The sequence below is a fragment of the Stigmatopora argus genome, chromosome 14 (genome assembly GCF_051989625.1).
Source record: "Stigmatopora argus isolate UIUO_Sarg chromosome 14, RoL_Sarg_1.0, whole genome shotgun sequence".
Lineage (NCBI taxonomy): Eukaryota > Metazoa > Chordata > Actinopteri > Syngnathiformes > Syngnathidae > Stigmatopora > Stigmatopora argus.
In genome coordinates this window covers 2793236-2808392 of record NC_135400.1, presented here as the reverse complement: position 1 = coordinate 2808392, position 15157 = coordinate 2793236, and the positions used below count along the sequence as shown (strand labels likewise).

The 15157-nt window shown below is 44.1% G+C and overlaps 2 protein-coding genes across 8 annotated transcripts in view; both read right to left on the bottom strand.

Annotated features, from left to right (window-relative positions):
• The window catches only part of aldh3b1 (aldehyde dehydrogenase 3 family, member B1), a 45403-nt gene that overhangs the window by 27209 nt on the left and 3037 nt on the right, over positions 1-15157 (bottom strand). For 5 of the 7 annotated variants that reach the window (XM_077618996.1, XM_077618999.1, XM_077619000.1 and 2 more), the window contains exons 2-4: positions 14340-14509; positions 7639-7749; positions 3492-3612 (exon numbers count right to left, since the gene is read on the bottom strand). In XM_077618996.1, the coding sequence (XP_077475122.1) occupies positions 3492-3612; positions 7639-7749; positions 14340-14501 (394 nt within the window). In that variant the 5' untranslated portion in view covers positions 14502-14509. Of the gene's footprint in view, positions 1-3491; positions 3613-7638; positions 7750-14339; positions 14522-15157 lie in introns of all 7 variants that reach the window. The other 2 variants (XM_077618997.1, XM_077619001.1) reach the window with 2 other exon arrangements.
• On the bottom strand, positions 7769-10895 carry LOC144088532 (general transcription factor II-I repeat domain-containing protein 2A). The gene is made up of 2 exons (XM_077619002.1): positions 8222-10895; positions 7769-8079 (listed from the first exon to the last, which is right to left on the bottom strand). Exon 1 carries the CDS (start codon positions 9397-9399, stop codon positions 8224-8226), a length of 1176 nt encoding a protein of 391 aa, XP_077475128.1. The 5' UTR covers positions 9400-10895; the 3' UTR covers positions 7769-8079; positions 8222-8223.

Sequence of the window (15157 nt, the reverse complement as noted above, 5' to 3'; positions counted from 1 at the left end):
CATAGTCTTTAATCTGATCCTTGTTGAACATGTAACCATGAAACAATGGAAGTTTATTTGAAATGGATTGCCGATGCTTGGGATCATCTGCCAAAGGATCTAATCATCAAGTCGTTCAAGGGATGCAGACTGACCAACGCTCTTGACGGCTTTAAGGATTGCCAGATCCATTGTTTCAGATCAGACGGCCCGATTCAGACTGGTTGGCAACTTGTCCAGCAAGCGCGAGCCAATGCTGGCGACGATGAACGTGAACTGACTCAGACACTCGACGCTAATGCGTAAGGTAATGTGAATGACGAGAACAGTTACAACAGAGACCCGTCACTTGATTTTCACCAGTGAATTTGTAATTACTTACCAGTAATCGCCTTGTATTTGGGCCTTTTGTTAAATAAATATGTATGGTAACATATACATATTTATTTAACAAAAGGCCTTTCTCTTTTCATCCATAAAATTTTCAACATCTTCTCAAAATTCTGACCAGCTAGTCGAAAAATAGAGCGGCACCCTCTAATTCAACGGCACTATGAGGGAAAGTTTGAAAAATAGAACGGCATGCCGTTGAAATAGAGGTTTTACGGTGTATACAGTTGTGGTCAAAAGTTTACATACACTTGTGAAGAACATAATGTCATGGCTCTCTTGAGTTTCCAGATATTTCTACAACTCAGGATTTTTCTCTGATAGAGTTCTGCTAGAGAGATACTTCTTTGTCACAAAAACATTCATGAAGTTTGGTTCTTTTATGACTTTATTATGGGTAAACAGAAAAAAGTGATCAAATCTGCTGGGTCAAAAATATACATACAGCAGCGCTAATATTTGGTAACATGTCCCTTGGCCATTTTCACTTAAATTAGGTGCTTTTGGTAGCCATCCTCAAGCTTCTGGTTGAATCTTTGACCATTCCTCTTGACAGAATTGGTGCAGTTCAGTTTAATTTGATGGCTTTCTGACAGGACTTTGGGAAGGCCATTTCGAAAACCTTAAATCTAGCCTGATTTAGCCATTCCATTGCCACTTTTGATGTGTGTTTGGGGTCATTGTCCTGTTGGAACTCCCAACTGCGCCCAAGACCCAATCTTCGGGCTGATGACTTTAGGTCATCCTGAAGAATTTGAAGGTAATCCTCCTTCTTCATTATCCCATTTACGCTCTGTAAAGCACCAGTTCCATTGGTAGCGAAACAGCCCCACAGCATAATAGTACCACCACCGTGCTCGACGGTAGGCATGGTGTACTTGGGGTTAAAAGCCTCACCTTTTCTCCTCCAAACATATTGCTGGGCATTGTGGCCAAACAGCTCGATTTTTGTTTCGTCTGACCACAGAACTTTTCTCCAGAAGGTCTTATCTTTGTCCATGTGATCAGCAGCAAACTTCAGTCGAGCCTTAAGGTGCCGCTTTTGGAGCAAGGGCTTCCTTCTTGCTCGGCAGCCTCTCAATCCATGGAGATGCAAAACATGCTTGACTGTGGACACTGACACCTGTTTCCAGCAGCTTCTAATTCTTGGCAGATCTGCTTTTTGGTGATTCTCGGTTGAATCTTCACCCTCCTGACCAATTTTCTCTCAGCAACAGGTGTTAGCTTGCGTTTTCTTCCTGATCGTGGCAGTGACAAAACAGTGCCATGCACTTTATACTTACAAACAATTGTTTGCACTGTTGCTCTTGGGACCTGCAGCTGTTTTGAAATGGCTCCAAGTGACTTGTGCAAGTCAAGAATTCGCTTTTTCATGATACTCCGGGCCTGGTTCTGATGTCTAAAAAGCGCCAGTATTTGTATTTAATCAATAAATGCTGTTTTTGGCTGAATTTTACCCCATTTTCGGGCTATGTTTGCCGGTACGCCATTGATGTTCATTGCTGTCTTTTCCCGGGAAAATCACCACCCTGGCCCGGTTGTAATGTCTGAAAAGTTCCAGTATTTGTATTTAATCATTAAATGCTGCTAGGAAGTGGATTTTACCCAATTTTGTGCATTGATTTATTGATTATTTTTATGTGTCGCAGCTGTAGCTGCAGTCGAGGTTTTATAGCCATAAAATAGTTTTTGAGGGTTGGATTGATTCATTGAAGGCGCTACGAGAAAATGCACGGACCGGAACTGATATACAGACGCTCCCCTACTTACGAACATTCAACTTACGAACAACGGTACATACGAACATGTCTGCAAATTGCGTTTAAGTCCAAAAATGTTCGCAAGTCCAATTTTGTATTTCGCGTCTTTTTCGGAGTAGTACTTCTTTCCGCCGCTAATACCGACGCCTGGCGCTGTGAGAGCTCAGCTCACCCAGCATCTACCTTCTTCGTTGCAATGCGGAAGTGCGTGAATGTATCTCCAGTGTGCAAAGAACCTTTTTCATTTGTATCATTAAATATCTCATGCATCCAATATTGAATATGGTTGGTAAAAAGCTAAAGGCTTCTATTGAGGGAGTTGCAAGGAAGAGGCAAGCCATTTCATTTGAAACGAGTGGCAATAATAACGAAGCTTGATGCGCGTCAGAAAGTGGTGAGCTTTGCACATTCAGTACCATTTATAAACAGAAAGATCGAGCAGCAGGACCCAAATATTGAACGTTCCACAAAGTTTGCAAATCAATTGAATGATGCCATACAGTGCTACTGCATCATTTATGATGAAAAAAAGAAGACAACTGTGCAATCGTCATTAGGTCGCTTCTTTTGGCCAGTTTCTAATACATAAATCTATCTCTCTCTCTACAGTACTGTACATATTCTCTCCATTTTATTATGTTTTTTTTTTTCAGTACAAACCAATGCGTGTTACTTATACAAGCCTTAAACATACAAATGCACTTATATAAACCTTCAATATACTTATATAGGCCTTAAACATAAATTATAATACAAAATATAGCACTAAATCAACTTACAAACAAATTCAACTTATGAACAATCGCTCGGAACCAATTGCGTTCGTAAGTTGAGGAGTGTCTGTATATATATGTGTGTGTGTGTGTGTGTGTATAATGTTTGTGTTATGTTGGTCCGCCTTCAGAAACCATAAAAAATATATATATTTTTTTCCTATCTCCTTCATTCCTTCCCTCATCTCCTTCATTCCTTCCTTCCTCCCTTCTATTCAGCCCTCACTCCTTCCTTCCCTCCCTGACTCCCTCCCTCATTTCCTTCCTTCCCCATTAGTTTAGCGCTAAAGATGCGCATGCCGTTCTACAGCCGTAGGTTGCGACACCTAACAAAACAGATCCAGTTTTCATCATGAGTGAGTATAAATTTAAATGATTATGAAAACTTTTCTCGAGACAGCATACTGAAATAGCCCATCTGGAGTCAGTTAAGCTCTTTAAAAATCATATGATGATGTAAGATTGAAGAATTTGAGGCACTCGGTTGGCCCTTATTTTAATAGCAACAAATATTTTGTCACTGTTAAACTATGTAAAAGACTTGAACTTAGTGTAAAGGAGCTTCAACTCTATTTTTAAAAAAATTTACCTGCTGCAATGGCCCCAACCATGGGAATGATGAGAAGTTGCAGGGGGTAATTCCATGTTCCAATGATGAGCACCACACCTAATGGTTCTCTTCGCACAAAACAGTCATCTGTTGCTGTGGCCTGCAACCGAGGAGAAATACGATCATTTTCAGGGGTCAGTGAGGAGAAAATTTAATGAAAAATATAAATTCCTCATTTTTGTTGTTGCACTTCTGATGCTGTTCGGGTCACAGCCTCACAGGGAAACTGAAATGTTTCCCAGCTCAGGTAGACCTCAGCATGGCGTCACCACCGCGGATGCAAACCCGTGACGAAGTCGCCTCCATGTCGGATACCAATCAGTGACGACATCGCCCCAGCTCCGGCGCCTCCTGACTGACTGGCCGGCTGTGCCTCATCGGACGTCCAGCCAATCCGCCTGCTCACCTACCCTGTTCTGGTGTGCTGGATCCACTATGAACAGATCCCTAAAGGACTGTGTTCCGCCCATCAAAAAAGCTGCTCTCAAGATGCTATTTATAAATTCATATGCAGTATCAAAGCATTGTTTACGCTAGAGGTGCTCAGTACGCCGATCCTGATCGACCAGTTGATCGCAAGTGTCAGGAGTGGCCTGTTTGTCCCTCCTGGCGTGCCGTCAGAGAGCAGCTGCAGTCAATCTGCTGATTGCTTCCTGTTTTGTTATTTAAGGAGCAATGAGTCATAGGACCATTGCGGGATTGTTCTTCTGTTTATGCATGCGCGCAGCATGCTGCCGTTTGGCCTTCCAAGCCATTGTTGATTTATAGGTCCCTGTTGATTTAATAAAGGATGTCGTTTGAAGCCAACTGTCTGATTCAACTCCTGTTCTCCCGCGGATGGGTCCTAATATATTCCCGATCGCGCCGTGACGACGCAGCGAGATCGTAACAGAACGATCCAGCCATAATGGACCCAGCGGGAGGCCGCCCACGCTCGCGCCGACGCCAGCCACCCTTTTCGAAGCCCCGCAACCACATGGATTCACTGAGACTCCCCACAAAGTCTTTTGGGGAGTTTATAATGGACACGCCTTGGTGTGGGCACCTCAGAGACGTTCTGGCAGCGGAGGAGTCCCGACTAGGAGGTAGTTTTGAGCCTCCATCCACCTTTAAACCCACCCCCCGCTCAACGCGTTGCACTGGATTGCCAGCACAGTTAAGTCATAATTCCAAGGCTCCGACACCCCCAGTTCATTGCCCCAGTTATTTGAATTCAGACTCCAGCGAGTTTTTTTCTCAATGGAGGGAGAATCCCCAGCCTCCCTTGGCCACATTGGAACGCCAAATCTTTGTTGGTTGGACTCTGACTTTTCTGAAGGTGAGGACGATCGGGAGCTAATAGATTTGTATGCTGGAGATTCGGACTTGGACAGTGATTTTCTTAGCCGATTTGGACTCCGATACGCTCCACCGGAGGACGTTGACCAATACTCCTCCGATTACTCCGACCTGGATTACCCCGACCAGCATCTGCCAGGTGGGTGGGCCATCTACAAGGGACCACCACGTGGCGGCCGGCGGGGAGGCTCCAGTAGGAGTTTCGAACACCGCCCGTCTTGTTTTTTTGGGGAGGCGCAGCAGCGAGGTCTTTCACCTGGTCGGCTGGCCAGCTACGATGGGCCACCACGTGGCGGCCGGTGTGCTGTGCCGCCCTCCCAGAGGCGGCGGCGAGCACCATGCCGCAGGGAGAAGCAGAAGGAGGACCTGGACGCTCGAGCCCCTGACCAAGCTTCTCGGCCGACCACGCCGCTCCAAGCTTCTCGCCCGACCACGCCGCTCCAAGCTCCTCTTCCGACCACGCCGCTCCAAGCTCCTCTTCCGACCATGCCGCTTCAAGCTCCTCTTCCGACCATGCCGCTTCAAGCTTCTCGCCTGACCACGCCGCTCCAAGCTTCTCGCCTGACCACGCCGCTCCAAGCTTCTCGCCCGACCACGCCGCTCCAAGCTTCTCGCCCGACCACGCCGCTCCAAGCTTCTCGCCCGACCACGCCGCGCCAAGCTTCTCAAATACCCGTGCCCAAGCCACACAAGTTACTCCCTTTGCCACCTGAGCCGCCAGTCGCACCCGTGCCGAAGCCACGAACCAGGCTTCCGGCGCCGGCTGGCCCGTCCAGTTGCTGTTTGCCAAGTTCCGGTTTGCCAAGTTCTGGTCTGCCCAGGTCCGGTCTGCCCAGGACCAGTCTGCCCAGTCCCGGCCTGTCAAGTTTCGGCCTGCCCAGTTCCTGGGGGTACAGTCTCCGCCTGCCTAATTTCACCCTGTCCGGTGTCTCCCTGGCCGGCTTCGGCCAGCCCGGTTTCAGCCTGCCCAATTCCTGGGTGCCCGGTTCCCGCCTGCTCAGCTCTTGCCCGCCCAGCTCTTGCCCGCCCGGAAGCGGCGGTGACGCGCCGGGGCCCCTAGACGAGGGGGCCGGCGATGGCGAGAGCGACTCTCCGGCGCCCCTGGACGAGGGGGCCGGCGACGGCGAGAGTGACCCTCCGGCGCCCCTGGACGAGGGGGCCGGCAACGGCGGCAGCGACCCTCCGGCGCCCTTGGACGAGGGGACTGGCGACGGCGGCGAGAGCGACTCTCCGGCACCCCCGGACGAGGGGGTTGGCGGCGAGAGCGACTGTCCGGCCCTCCCGGGGAGGCCCGCCGGACCGGCTATTTCCACTCCTCTCCAAGGGCCGACGTGGACGCCCGCCGGATAGGCCCCTCCTAAGCCTCGTTTCAGGTCGGCGCGGACACCCGCCTGACCGCCCACTTCCTCGTCTCTGGCCGGCGCGGACGCCCGCCGGGCCGGCCCATCTCTCGTCTCTTCACGGGCTGGCGGGGACGCCCCCCGGACGATGAGAACGGAGCTGATTTTCCAGCTCCTTCCACTTGTGAACCATAGAGCCATTTTTGTCGAGGTACGTCGATGCAGCTCGATTTCCATTTTGAACTGTGCCTTGTAGGCGAATTTCTTTGGCGGTGCCATTTTCAGGGGTCAAGCCGATATTGTTTTGAAAAATGCATATCTCAATACAGTCATACCTCTACTTACGAATGCCTCTAGGTACGAAACACCACGGATGATGATTTTTCTTAAGATTTTGCCTTCAAAGTAACACATTTGCACTCCCTATTAAAACCATAAGTATGGAGGTGAAAATCTTGACTCAGGGGGCTGCTTATAGGTGGGAAATTGTAAAATTCAACAATTTTAAGGCAATCTTAAGGGTGCGGCTTATACGCGTAGGCGGCTTATATGCGAGTAAATACGGTACCATTCCTTGTTGTTTGTCAGTGACAGGCTGCCACTCTCTGACTTGCGTTGTTAATGTTTTCTATAATTTAGGTTGGGTTTTATTTTGTGCGCTGCATATGTTTGCTGTGCACGGAGAACACAAGAGTAGTGTGCAATTGCACAGGTGCGCAGTTTAGAGGGAACATTGGTCAGGATCCCCACGAGGTTCCCGGCGACGTAGGAGTGTAGCCCAGGTGACTATTGGCAGGAGACAGAGTTTACCCCAAAATGGTTGCCAACCAAATGCAAACCACTAATAGACAAACAGCCCTTCACACTCATTCACTCCTAGGAACAATTATGCATATAAATGTTTCTGAGTTTGAGAGGAAATTGAAATCCTCAGAGAGTACCCACACAGGCATGGGTAGAACATTCAAATTTCAAAATGGACGCTCGTGATCAAACCTCTTTATCTAAGAACTTTGAGGAAGTAAACCACCCAGTCAGCAACTGAGCTGCTGTAATAAATGTGTATGGAAATAATGAAAACAGTTATACCAGTGGTTCTTAACCTGGGTTCGATTGAACCCTAGGGGTTCGGTGACTCCGTCTCAGGAGTTCGGTGGAGCCTCTGCCGCGGACTGTCAAGACACATCGATTCAACATGTCTATTCACAACAACATGCCCCGCTTGACCATCACTGGTTGCAAATGATCACGTGACATTGCTTGGCCAATCTGTGCTCTGAGGAATTTTAAATATCTTGAATTCGAGAAAAAAAAACATATTTTGTTTTACACTAAAGGATGGTTTGGTGAATGCCCATATGAAACTGGTGGGGTTCAGTGAATGCGCCTATTAAACTGGTGGGGTTCGGTAGCTCCAACAAAGTTAAGAACCACTGAGTAATACTTACAAAAGTTTTACTGACGTACTCTGGCTGCATCCATCTTTGAATGTTATCGATGGCATAGTGTAGCTCATTGATCACCATAACAACTTCGGCTAGCACGGCCTCAAACTTTGGCTGTAAAGACAGGGGAAATTGAAGAAACATCAACAGAATTGTAAATATTCCATTTGAAATTCTCACACTTCACACACAAGAACACATTTATACATCGTAATTTCAAAGTTATTGTGAGAAACAAGTGGTGGACCATCAGGGCCTGCAAGGCCTTCTCTGCTGGCCTAAAAAATATCTGAATCACAGACCGTTGTTATGTCCATGAATACTTATTAAATAATTCCAAATTGTCTGTCAGCTTCCTTTCATTGCTTTTCCCCTGGTTGCGCTGCTTCCAGATGTGTGTTTTCATATGTAAGCATCTAACCCAGGGGTCGGGAACCTTTTTGACTAAGAGAGCCATTAAAGCAAAAAAAAATGAAAATTTATTTCAGTGAGAGCCATATAATATTTTTAAAAGTGAATTCAACTAAATGTCAGTATAATAAACCTCTGAATTTATTCTTTTAAATCATGTTGTTATAACACTCACCATTAATGCGACTTCTGGTGCTGCATGGATTTCCTGATGTCTTTGTAGTCGGGTTGGTACTTGGTGAGGTTAAGCATCATGCAAGCGTTGAGGCTTTCATCCGTTAAACGTGATCGTATGTTGGACTTGATGTTTTTAAGATGTGAGAATGACTGCTCACATGCATACGTAGATCCAAACATGGGCAATACAGCAATACTCACACGCTGCAGTGTGTGGTATGTGACAGGAAGTGCGTTCCAAGTTTTGAGAATCAGCTGGTCTTCGGGTTGGAGTTTTTTCATTTCTGTCCACATGTGCTTGCTCACCAACTCCGCTTTCTGTCGTGTGATTCCTTCCAAATCTTCATTCAGTGACTTGAACTTATTCACCCAGATGTCTGAGGCCTTCAGGTCAGCCACTTCTGCTTCAAAATCTCTGACGGAGACACCAGGGATGTAATTCAGGTTGGCTGTGTTCAGTGAACACTCGTTTGGATGGGTGATGAACTTAAAAAGACTAGTGTGCTCACGAAATTCTCCAACGCGTGCTTTGAAGGACTGTAGGAGACTGGATGTGCAGCCAGCTAGCTGGTGGAGATCAAGGTTTTGAATGGTCTCACTTGCTGTGCATGCATCTTTAAATTGGCTCAGTTTTTCAAAATGTAGTAAACGACCTGTTTCAAGATCCGTAATGAAAAGCTCCAGCTTGTTTTCAAAACCAAATACAGCTTGTTGAAGGGATAACACTGTATTTCCAACGCCTTGCATTTTCACGTTGAGTTGGTTCAGATGTTCAGTCAGATCTACGAGATAGTAAAACTTGAGGAGCCACCCGGTGTCGGCTAGCTCAGGATGCCCGACGCCTTTCATTTCAAGGAAAGTCCGGATTTCGTTCAGGCAAGCCGCAAAACGGCTAAGCACCTTCCCTCTTGACAACCAACGCACATTGCTGTGCAAAAGCAGACCAGGATAGTTATTTTCAACTTCGTCCAGCAGTGTTTTAAACTGGCGATCATTTAAGGCTCGGGCAACAATAAAGTTGATCACACGAATGACCAGCGACATCACTTCGCCAAACTGCCTGTCACACATCTGAGCACAAAGTGCCTCCTGGTGTATAATGCAATGGAAACTTAGGATGGGTCTATTTTCATGTTCACGGAGAAGCGCCACAAATCCTTTGTTTTTCCCCACCATACACGGAGCACCATCAGTACACACAGAGAAGTTTATCTATAGGTAGACTTTTTTCCCGAGCAAACTCCATGAAAGACTTGAATAAATCCTCACCTTTTGTGGACCCTTTTAATGGCAGAACAGCAAGACTTTCTTCACGCAGTGTCTCACCAACAGCATATCTTGCAATCACGCTGAACTGCGACAAATGGCTCACGTCTGTTGACTCATCCAAAGCCAGAGAAAAGAACGGCGCTGCATTTATGTCCTTCACTTGCGTTTCCTCCACTTTGTTTGCCATCACGATGGTACGATCATGAACAGTTCTTGCCGACAGAGGCATGTCTTGTATCCGTTTGATTATCTTGTCTTTGTTTGGAAGATCATCAAAAAGTTCATTGGCTACATCCAGCATGAACGTTTTAGCATACTCGCCATCTGTGAATGGTTTCCCGTTCCTCACTATTGCTAAAGAACCAGCAAAGCTAGCCGAATTATAGTCACCTTGCCGCGTCCATGCGCGGAGTTGCTGCCGGCTAGCTTGCACCCTGCTCGGAAGCTCTTGGCACGCTTTCTTTCGGGTATCTCCCGCAGGGTATTTTGATGCAAAGGTGGCGTGGCGCGTGTCGAAGTGCCGCTGTATATTTGACCGTTTTAACGATGTAATTTTGTCATTGCAAATTAGACACACCGCAGAACCCGCTCTCTCCACAAAGGCGAATTCTTCGGTCCATTCAGCCTGAAATGTACGATACTCGTCGTCTTTTTTTCTTTTCGCCATCTTCTTCGTCGAAGGGTTAATTTTGAGCTAATGACCGAGACTGATTCAAAAGGCGGAGTTTACCTGTTTTACCCAGCAACGGCAAACGTAGGCCAGTATCATCCAATTAAAATAATTGACAATTGCTCCTGCAGCCCTGAACAGGACATGCGCAGTGAAAAATCGATGGATGGATTAAAATAAGTGAGAATATTTTGTTTTGTCTGCGAGCCATATGCAATCATCAAAAGAGCCATATATGGCTCGCGAGCCATAGGTTCCCGACCCCTGATTTAACCAATCACATTTCAGCCACTATTTGTTGCCAGGGTCAGAAATCTGCCTTGAGGCCTTCACAATCAGTTCAGCAGGCTCTGCTGCATAAAACAAGTGTCAATAAAACTGTTGCTTTAACCAATCAGATTTCGAGTTGACGACACCAAGGCCTTCTCACAGGCGCAGGGATATGTCATCGCTAGTGATAGAGTGGACTAGCCAGAGCTACCAAACTGTATCTGGAGCGAGCTGCACAAGCAAATATATTGTTGTGTTGATTTAATAGCGCGTTTGTCAACCCGCAATGGCTGAAAGAGGAGAAGAAATTAATTTGTTTGCAGATTTACTGTCAAAGCCATTTTCAGGACGAACTTTTGAAGAAAAGCTGGAAATCATTAAGAAAGGTCGGACAACTCCAAAGCAAGCAAGCATGTCACAAACGGGAACGAACATTTTCAGCACTAAATCGAATAAAATCGTACGCCAGAAATACGACGGGACAGGCTCGACTTTCAGCATTAGCTTCGATGGTGATAGAAAAGAAAGAGAAAAGAAAGGAGGATGGATTTTGTGTACAGATAAAAAATATTTTTGGTTAGTAAAATATGGCTATATTCCTAAATAATATCTCAATTGTATGAGGTTATTATTGATGCTTTTTTATATGTGTCGCAGCTGTAGCTACAGTAAAGGTTTTATAGCCATAAAATAGTTTTTGAGGGTTGGATTGATTCAGACATAGCACTGAAGGCGTCGGTTTGAAATTCACGGCCCGCCGCTGTGAGAAACACAACTTGTTCCAGAATGGTTTAATGCCTACATGGCAAGCTTTAAAGAGTGGATAATCAATTTCGCCTGCAAAGGTGAGATATATATTTGATTCAAGTCTTTTACTCTGTGTATTCATTGAAGACCTGCTTGGTGATTGAGTGCACCCTGAAATCTAATTTTTTGTGTTGCCTCCATTTAACATCAAAACCTCTAGAACAGAAAACTAAGGCATGGCACTGTGGGTGTGAAGACAACAAAATACTTGGTTAATTAATTTAGTTGAATTAAGTAATTACAAAGTTTATTAATACAAAAATCCAATAGTTTTTAACTTTTCAAAGCAGAACTACATCTCGCATGATGCTTATAGAGAAAACATAAATGTGAAAACTACTAGTATGACGTATCCTCTACTGTTGACTCAACCCCCTCCTTGGATATAATACAAAAGCATTCCCAGAATTGTCATAGGAAAACGTTATCTTGAACAAGAGATTGTCATTTTGGCTGGTTCACACTGGTTCACACTGGTGTTTGAGCTTGATACTGCCTTTCCTATCTGTCAACCTTGACTATTCCACTGGCATTTTTGCGCATCACACAACATGAATTGTAAAATGTCTGTTCTTGTGTTTACTGCATGAGAAAGTTTTCTGTTTTTTTCTTCTTTTTAGATAATAATTAACATTGTATACTTTTAATTTTATCAGTCAGTCATCGAAGTAGATTATCTCCTGGAATGCTTACATCCTATTTACTGATGTTTGTAAGTTTGTTTTTATGCTTTATGGATGTTATTCTACTTTTTGTGAGCCAAGGACTTCTATTATCAGTTGGCACGTAGTCTTTTCAGGCATAACTTGTCAAGAAGGCGCAGCAGAGGCTACATTTCCTGAGAGTACTCAGGAAGGGGCAATTGAGCACCAACCTGCAGTGGGTGATCAACTCAGCCCAAAAGATCATGAACCGCCCTCTACCCACCGTGTCCAGCATCTACGAATCCCGGTGCCTTAGAAGGGCAGAGAGCATTATAAAAGACTATTCGCATCCCGGCTTCCACCACTTCAACCCGCTGCCCTCTGGAAGGCGCTACAGAGCTATAACTGCAAAGACAAACAGACTCAAGGACAGTTTCTTCCCAAGAGCTGTCACCATACTCAACTCGAATTCTGCACCTAGGACTTAATCAAGACTTATTAATATACTACTTAAACTACTTATTTATTATTTTGACCACTTATTTATCTATTACTATTTCGTGATTATTTATTTATCATTACTATTTAGTAATTACAGTATTTTCTCACATATAAGCCGCCTGCGCGTATAAAACGCACCCTTAAAATTGCCCTAAAATTGTTGAATTTTACAATTTCTCGCGTATAAGCCGCCCCCTGATTCACAATTTTCACCTCCATATTTATAGTTTTAATAGGGAGTACAAATGTGTTACTTTGAAGGGAAAATCTTAAGAAAAATGATCACACGTGGTATTTCTGAGATACTGTATGAACCAAAAGCATATTATTAGGGTCAATATCATAAGTTAATATGCCTGTCTTTGTAAATGCAAAATATAAAATTATTCAATTTGAATAAAAGAAAAAAGTCATCTTGATGAGAACCCGATGGTTTTTAATTACATAAATTGCAATTTTCTTACCAGACGTTTAAAATGTTGTGGCGGCCAAATTGCTTCCAATGTCGAAATATCTCCATATTACTGCAATACTTGTCACTTTTGAACAATAAATAAAAATAAATAAAATCAAAGCGGAATTTTGTTTTATTTCATAATGACAAATGTACAATCATTTCCTTTCTGTGTTCCTAAAAGGAGGGAATTGTCTGCACGTAGACAAATTAAAAAAGGAAGCAACATAAGCACAACCAGGAAATATACCCATAGCGATATACGTAGTGTTCACCAAGTCTCTGGGTGCAATAATAGCATACACATTACGCAGGTATCAAGGTTTATATTTTAACAATTGACCACAAGACCTTCGATCAGCCTTCACTATTGGGATGTGCTGACATGGTAAACGCTACGGTCAGAACACGTTTAACTACGGTAAGATGGCGGTGCCCTGACCGAGCAAAAGCAGGCACAAGGAAGTGTACTCGCATCTGGCCAGTAAGAGCACGTTTAACTACGGTAAGATGGCGACACGCTGAGAGAGGAGTGATGGCACATGTGAGGTTTTTCACATTTTATGCAAGATACGGTTTATTTTTTCCTTGAATTATATTCATAGATGTCAAAATACATTTTGTTTAGCGTTTTATCTGTTTATCTTTTCTCTATTTTGAAATAAATGCATGACGCATGCCGCCTCGTGGTGTAGTGGTTCCCTCGCCTGACTGGTGCGGGCAGGCGTGGGCTCAATTCCTGCTGGTATTGGTATGATTGGGGGTGCGGAAGGTCGTTTGTCTCTCTGTGTGCCCTACGACTGACTGGCGACCAGTCATGGGCGTAGTCTGCCTTTCACCCAAAGACAGCTGGGTTAGGCAACCCTTTCGAGGATGGGCGGTATGGAAGATGAATGAATGAATGAATGAATGAATGCATGACGTCATCGCGTCATGGAGTCGTCAACTTGCAGTTTCGTGCATGTCGTGTTTTTATGCGCATAGAAGCCGTACCCTTGATTCAGTCATATTTTTTTGTCCGACAAAAGCAGCTTATATGCGAGTAAATACGGTATTTATCATTACTATATATAGATTTCTATCTGTTTGCCCGTTTGTTGTTGCGTCCATTGACTCAGCGAGGGGTGCAACTAGGCGCTGAATGTCTCCAACAATTATGGAACTCATCCTGGACTTCAGACCAAACAAGCGCCCTTCACTCTGCTGACCTCACTTGGACTACTTATTTATTGATTTATTTGTCTGTCTGCTGTTATTTGAGCACTAGGTGGTGAAAGCCATAAATCTCATTATACTCGTATAATGCCAATAAAAACATTCAATTCAATTGTGCACAAGACATATTAAAACATCTGAATATTTATCACTTACTCACAAAAAAATAGACGTTTATTTATAGGTCCCTTCAAATGGCACTCATTGTCACAACTATAACTAAAAGAAAACCCTGAAATAACAGAAAAGAAATTGTTTATTAATATATCTGTGACATGATTATTACCTTGTAAAGATCCTTTTGCAATGCCTTCAAAATATCTTCCTCGTTTTCTTGGATCATGGACTTTAGGTTAGAAAGCTGAACACGACGAAACTGCTCCGATGCTGTGATTCCAGAACGAAAAGCCGTACGTAATCTGTTCACGACTTCACTCTTATTGTCCATTCTTCCACCTAAAACACAACCTAATGAATATTTTAAATACAAAACCATTATAGCTAACTCAGGAATCAATTTTGTTTCGTCAATTTCATTTACGTGAAAATGTTCTTCTTTCTCCAGTCTCTTTCTGTGAATATGTTTTTTCTCATGCAGGACAAATGGTAAAGACAATTTGTATTTTTAAATACTGTATTCCTCAGAGGAAAATGTTTCCTTAGGAAGTATGTAAAGAACCAATATAGTTATATAAGATAACTTCAATGTCAAAATAGAAAAAAACACTTTTTGACTGCTATTTTGGACAACAAAAATGTGACATTCAAAACACAATGACCAAAAGAAGAAACGGTTGTGCAATTTCTGTAAAAGCTCAATGCACAAAGAGAGACCAAAAGAGAACTGATGTCAAACAAGTACTAGCATATGTGAAAGCATGGTCTACTTTGCATTGAAAATGAAAGATAGTAATGTTGGAGGATTGAAACCTAAAGGCATAATGTTGGACATAAACACACGTTCACAAAATCTAAGAAATTCAATGCGTTTAACAAGGACTTCATACCATCGAAACTCTAAACACGAAGCTGGCTAAGAGAGGGACAAAGACGAGTGTTGTTGCATTGCAGAGAGGTGTTAGGGATCTTCCTGCGAGAGAATGA

Excerpts from the sequence above, each read along its gene's own strand:
- LOC144088532 (XM_077619002.1), bottom strand. The coding sequence starts at position 9,399 with ATGGTGGGGAAAAACAAAGGATTTGTGGCGCTTCTCCGTGAACATGAA.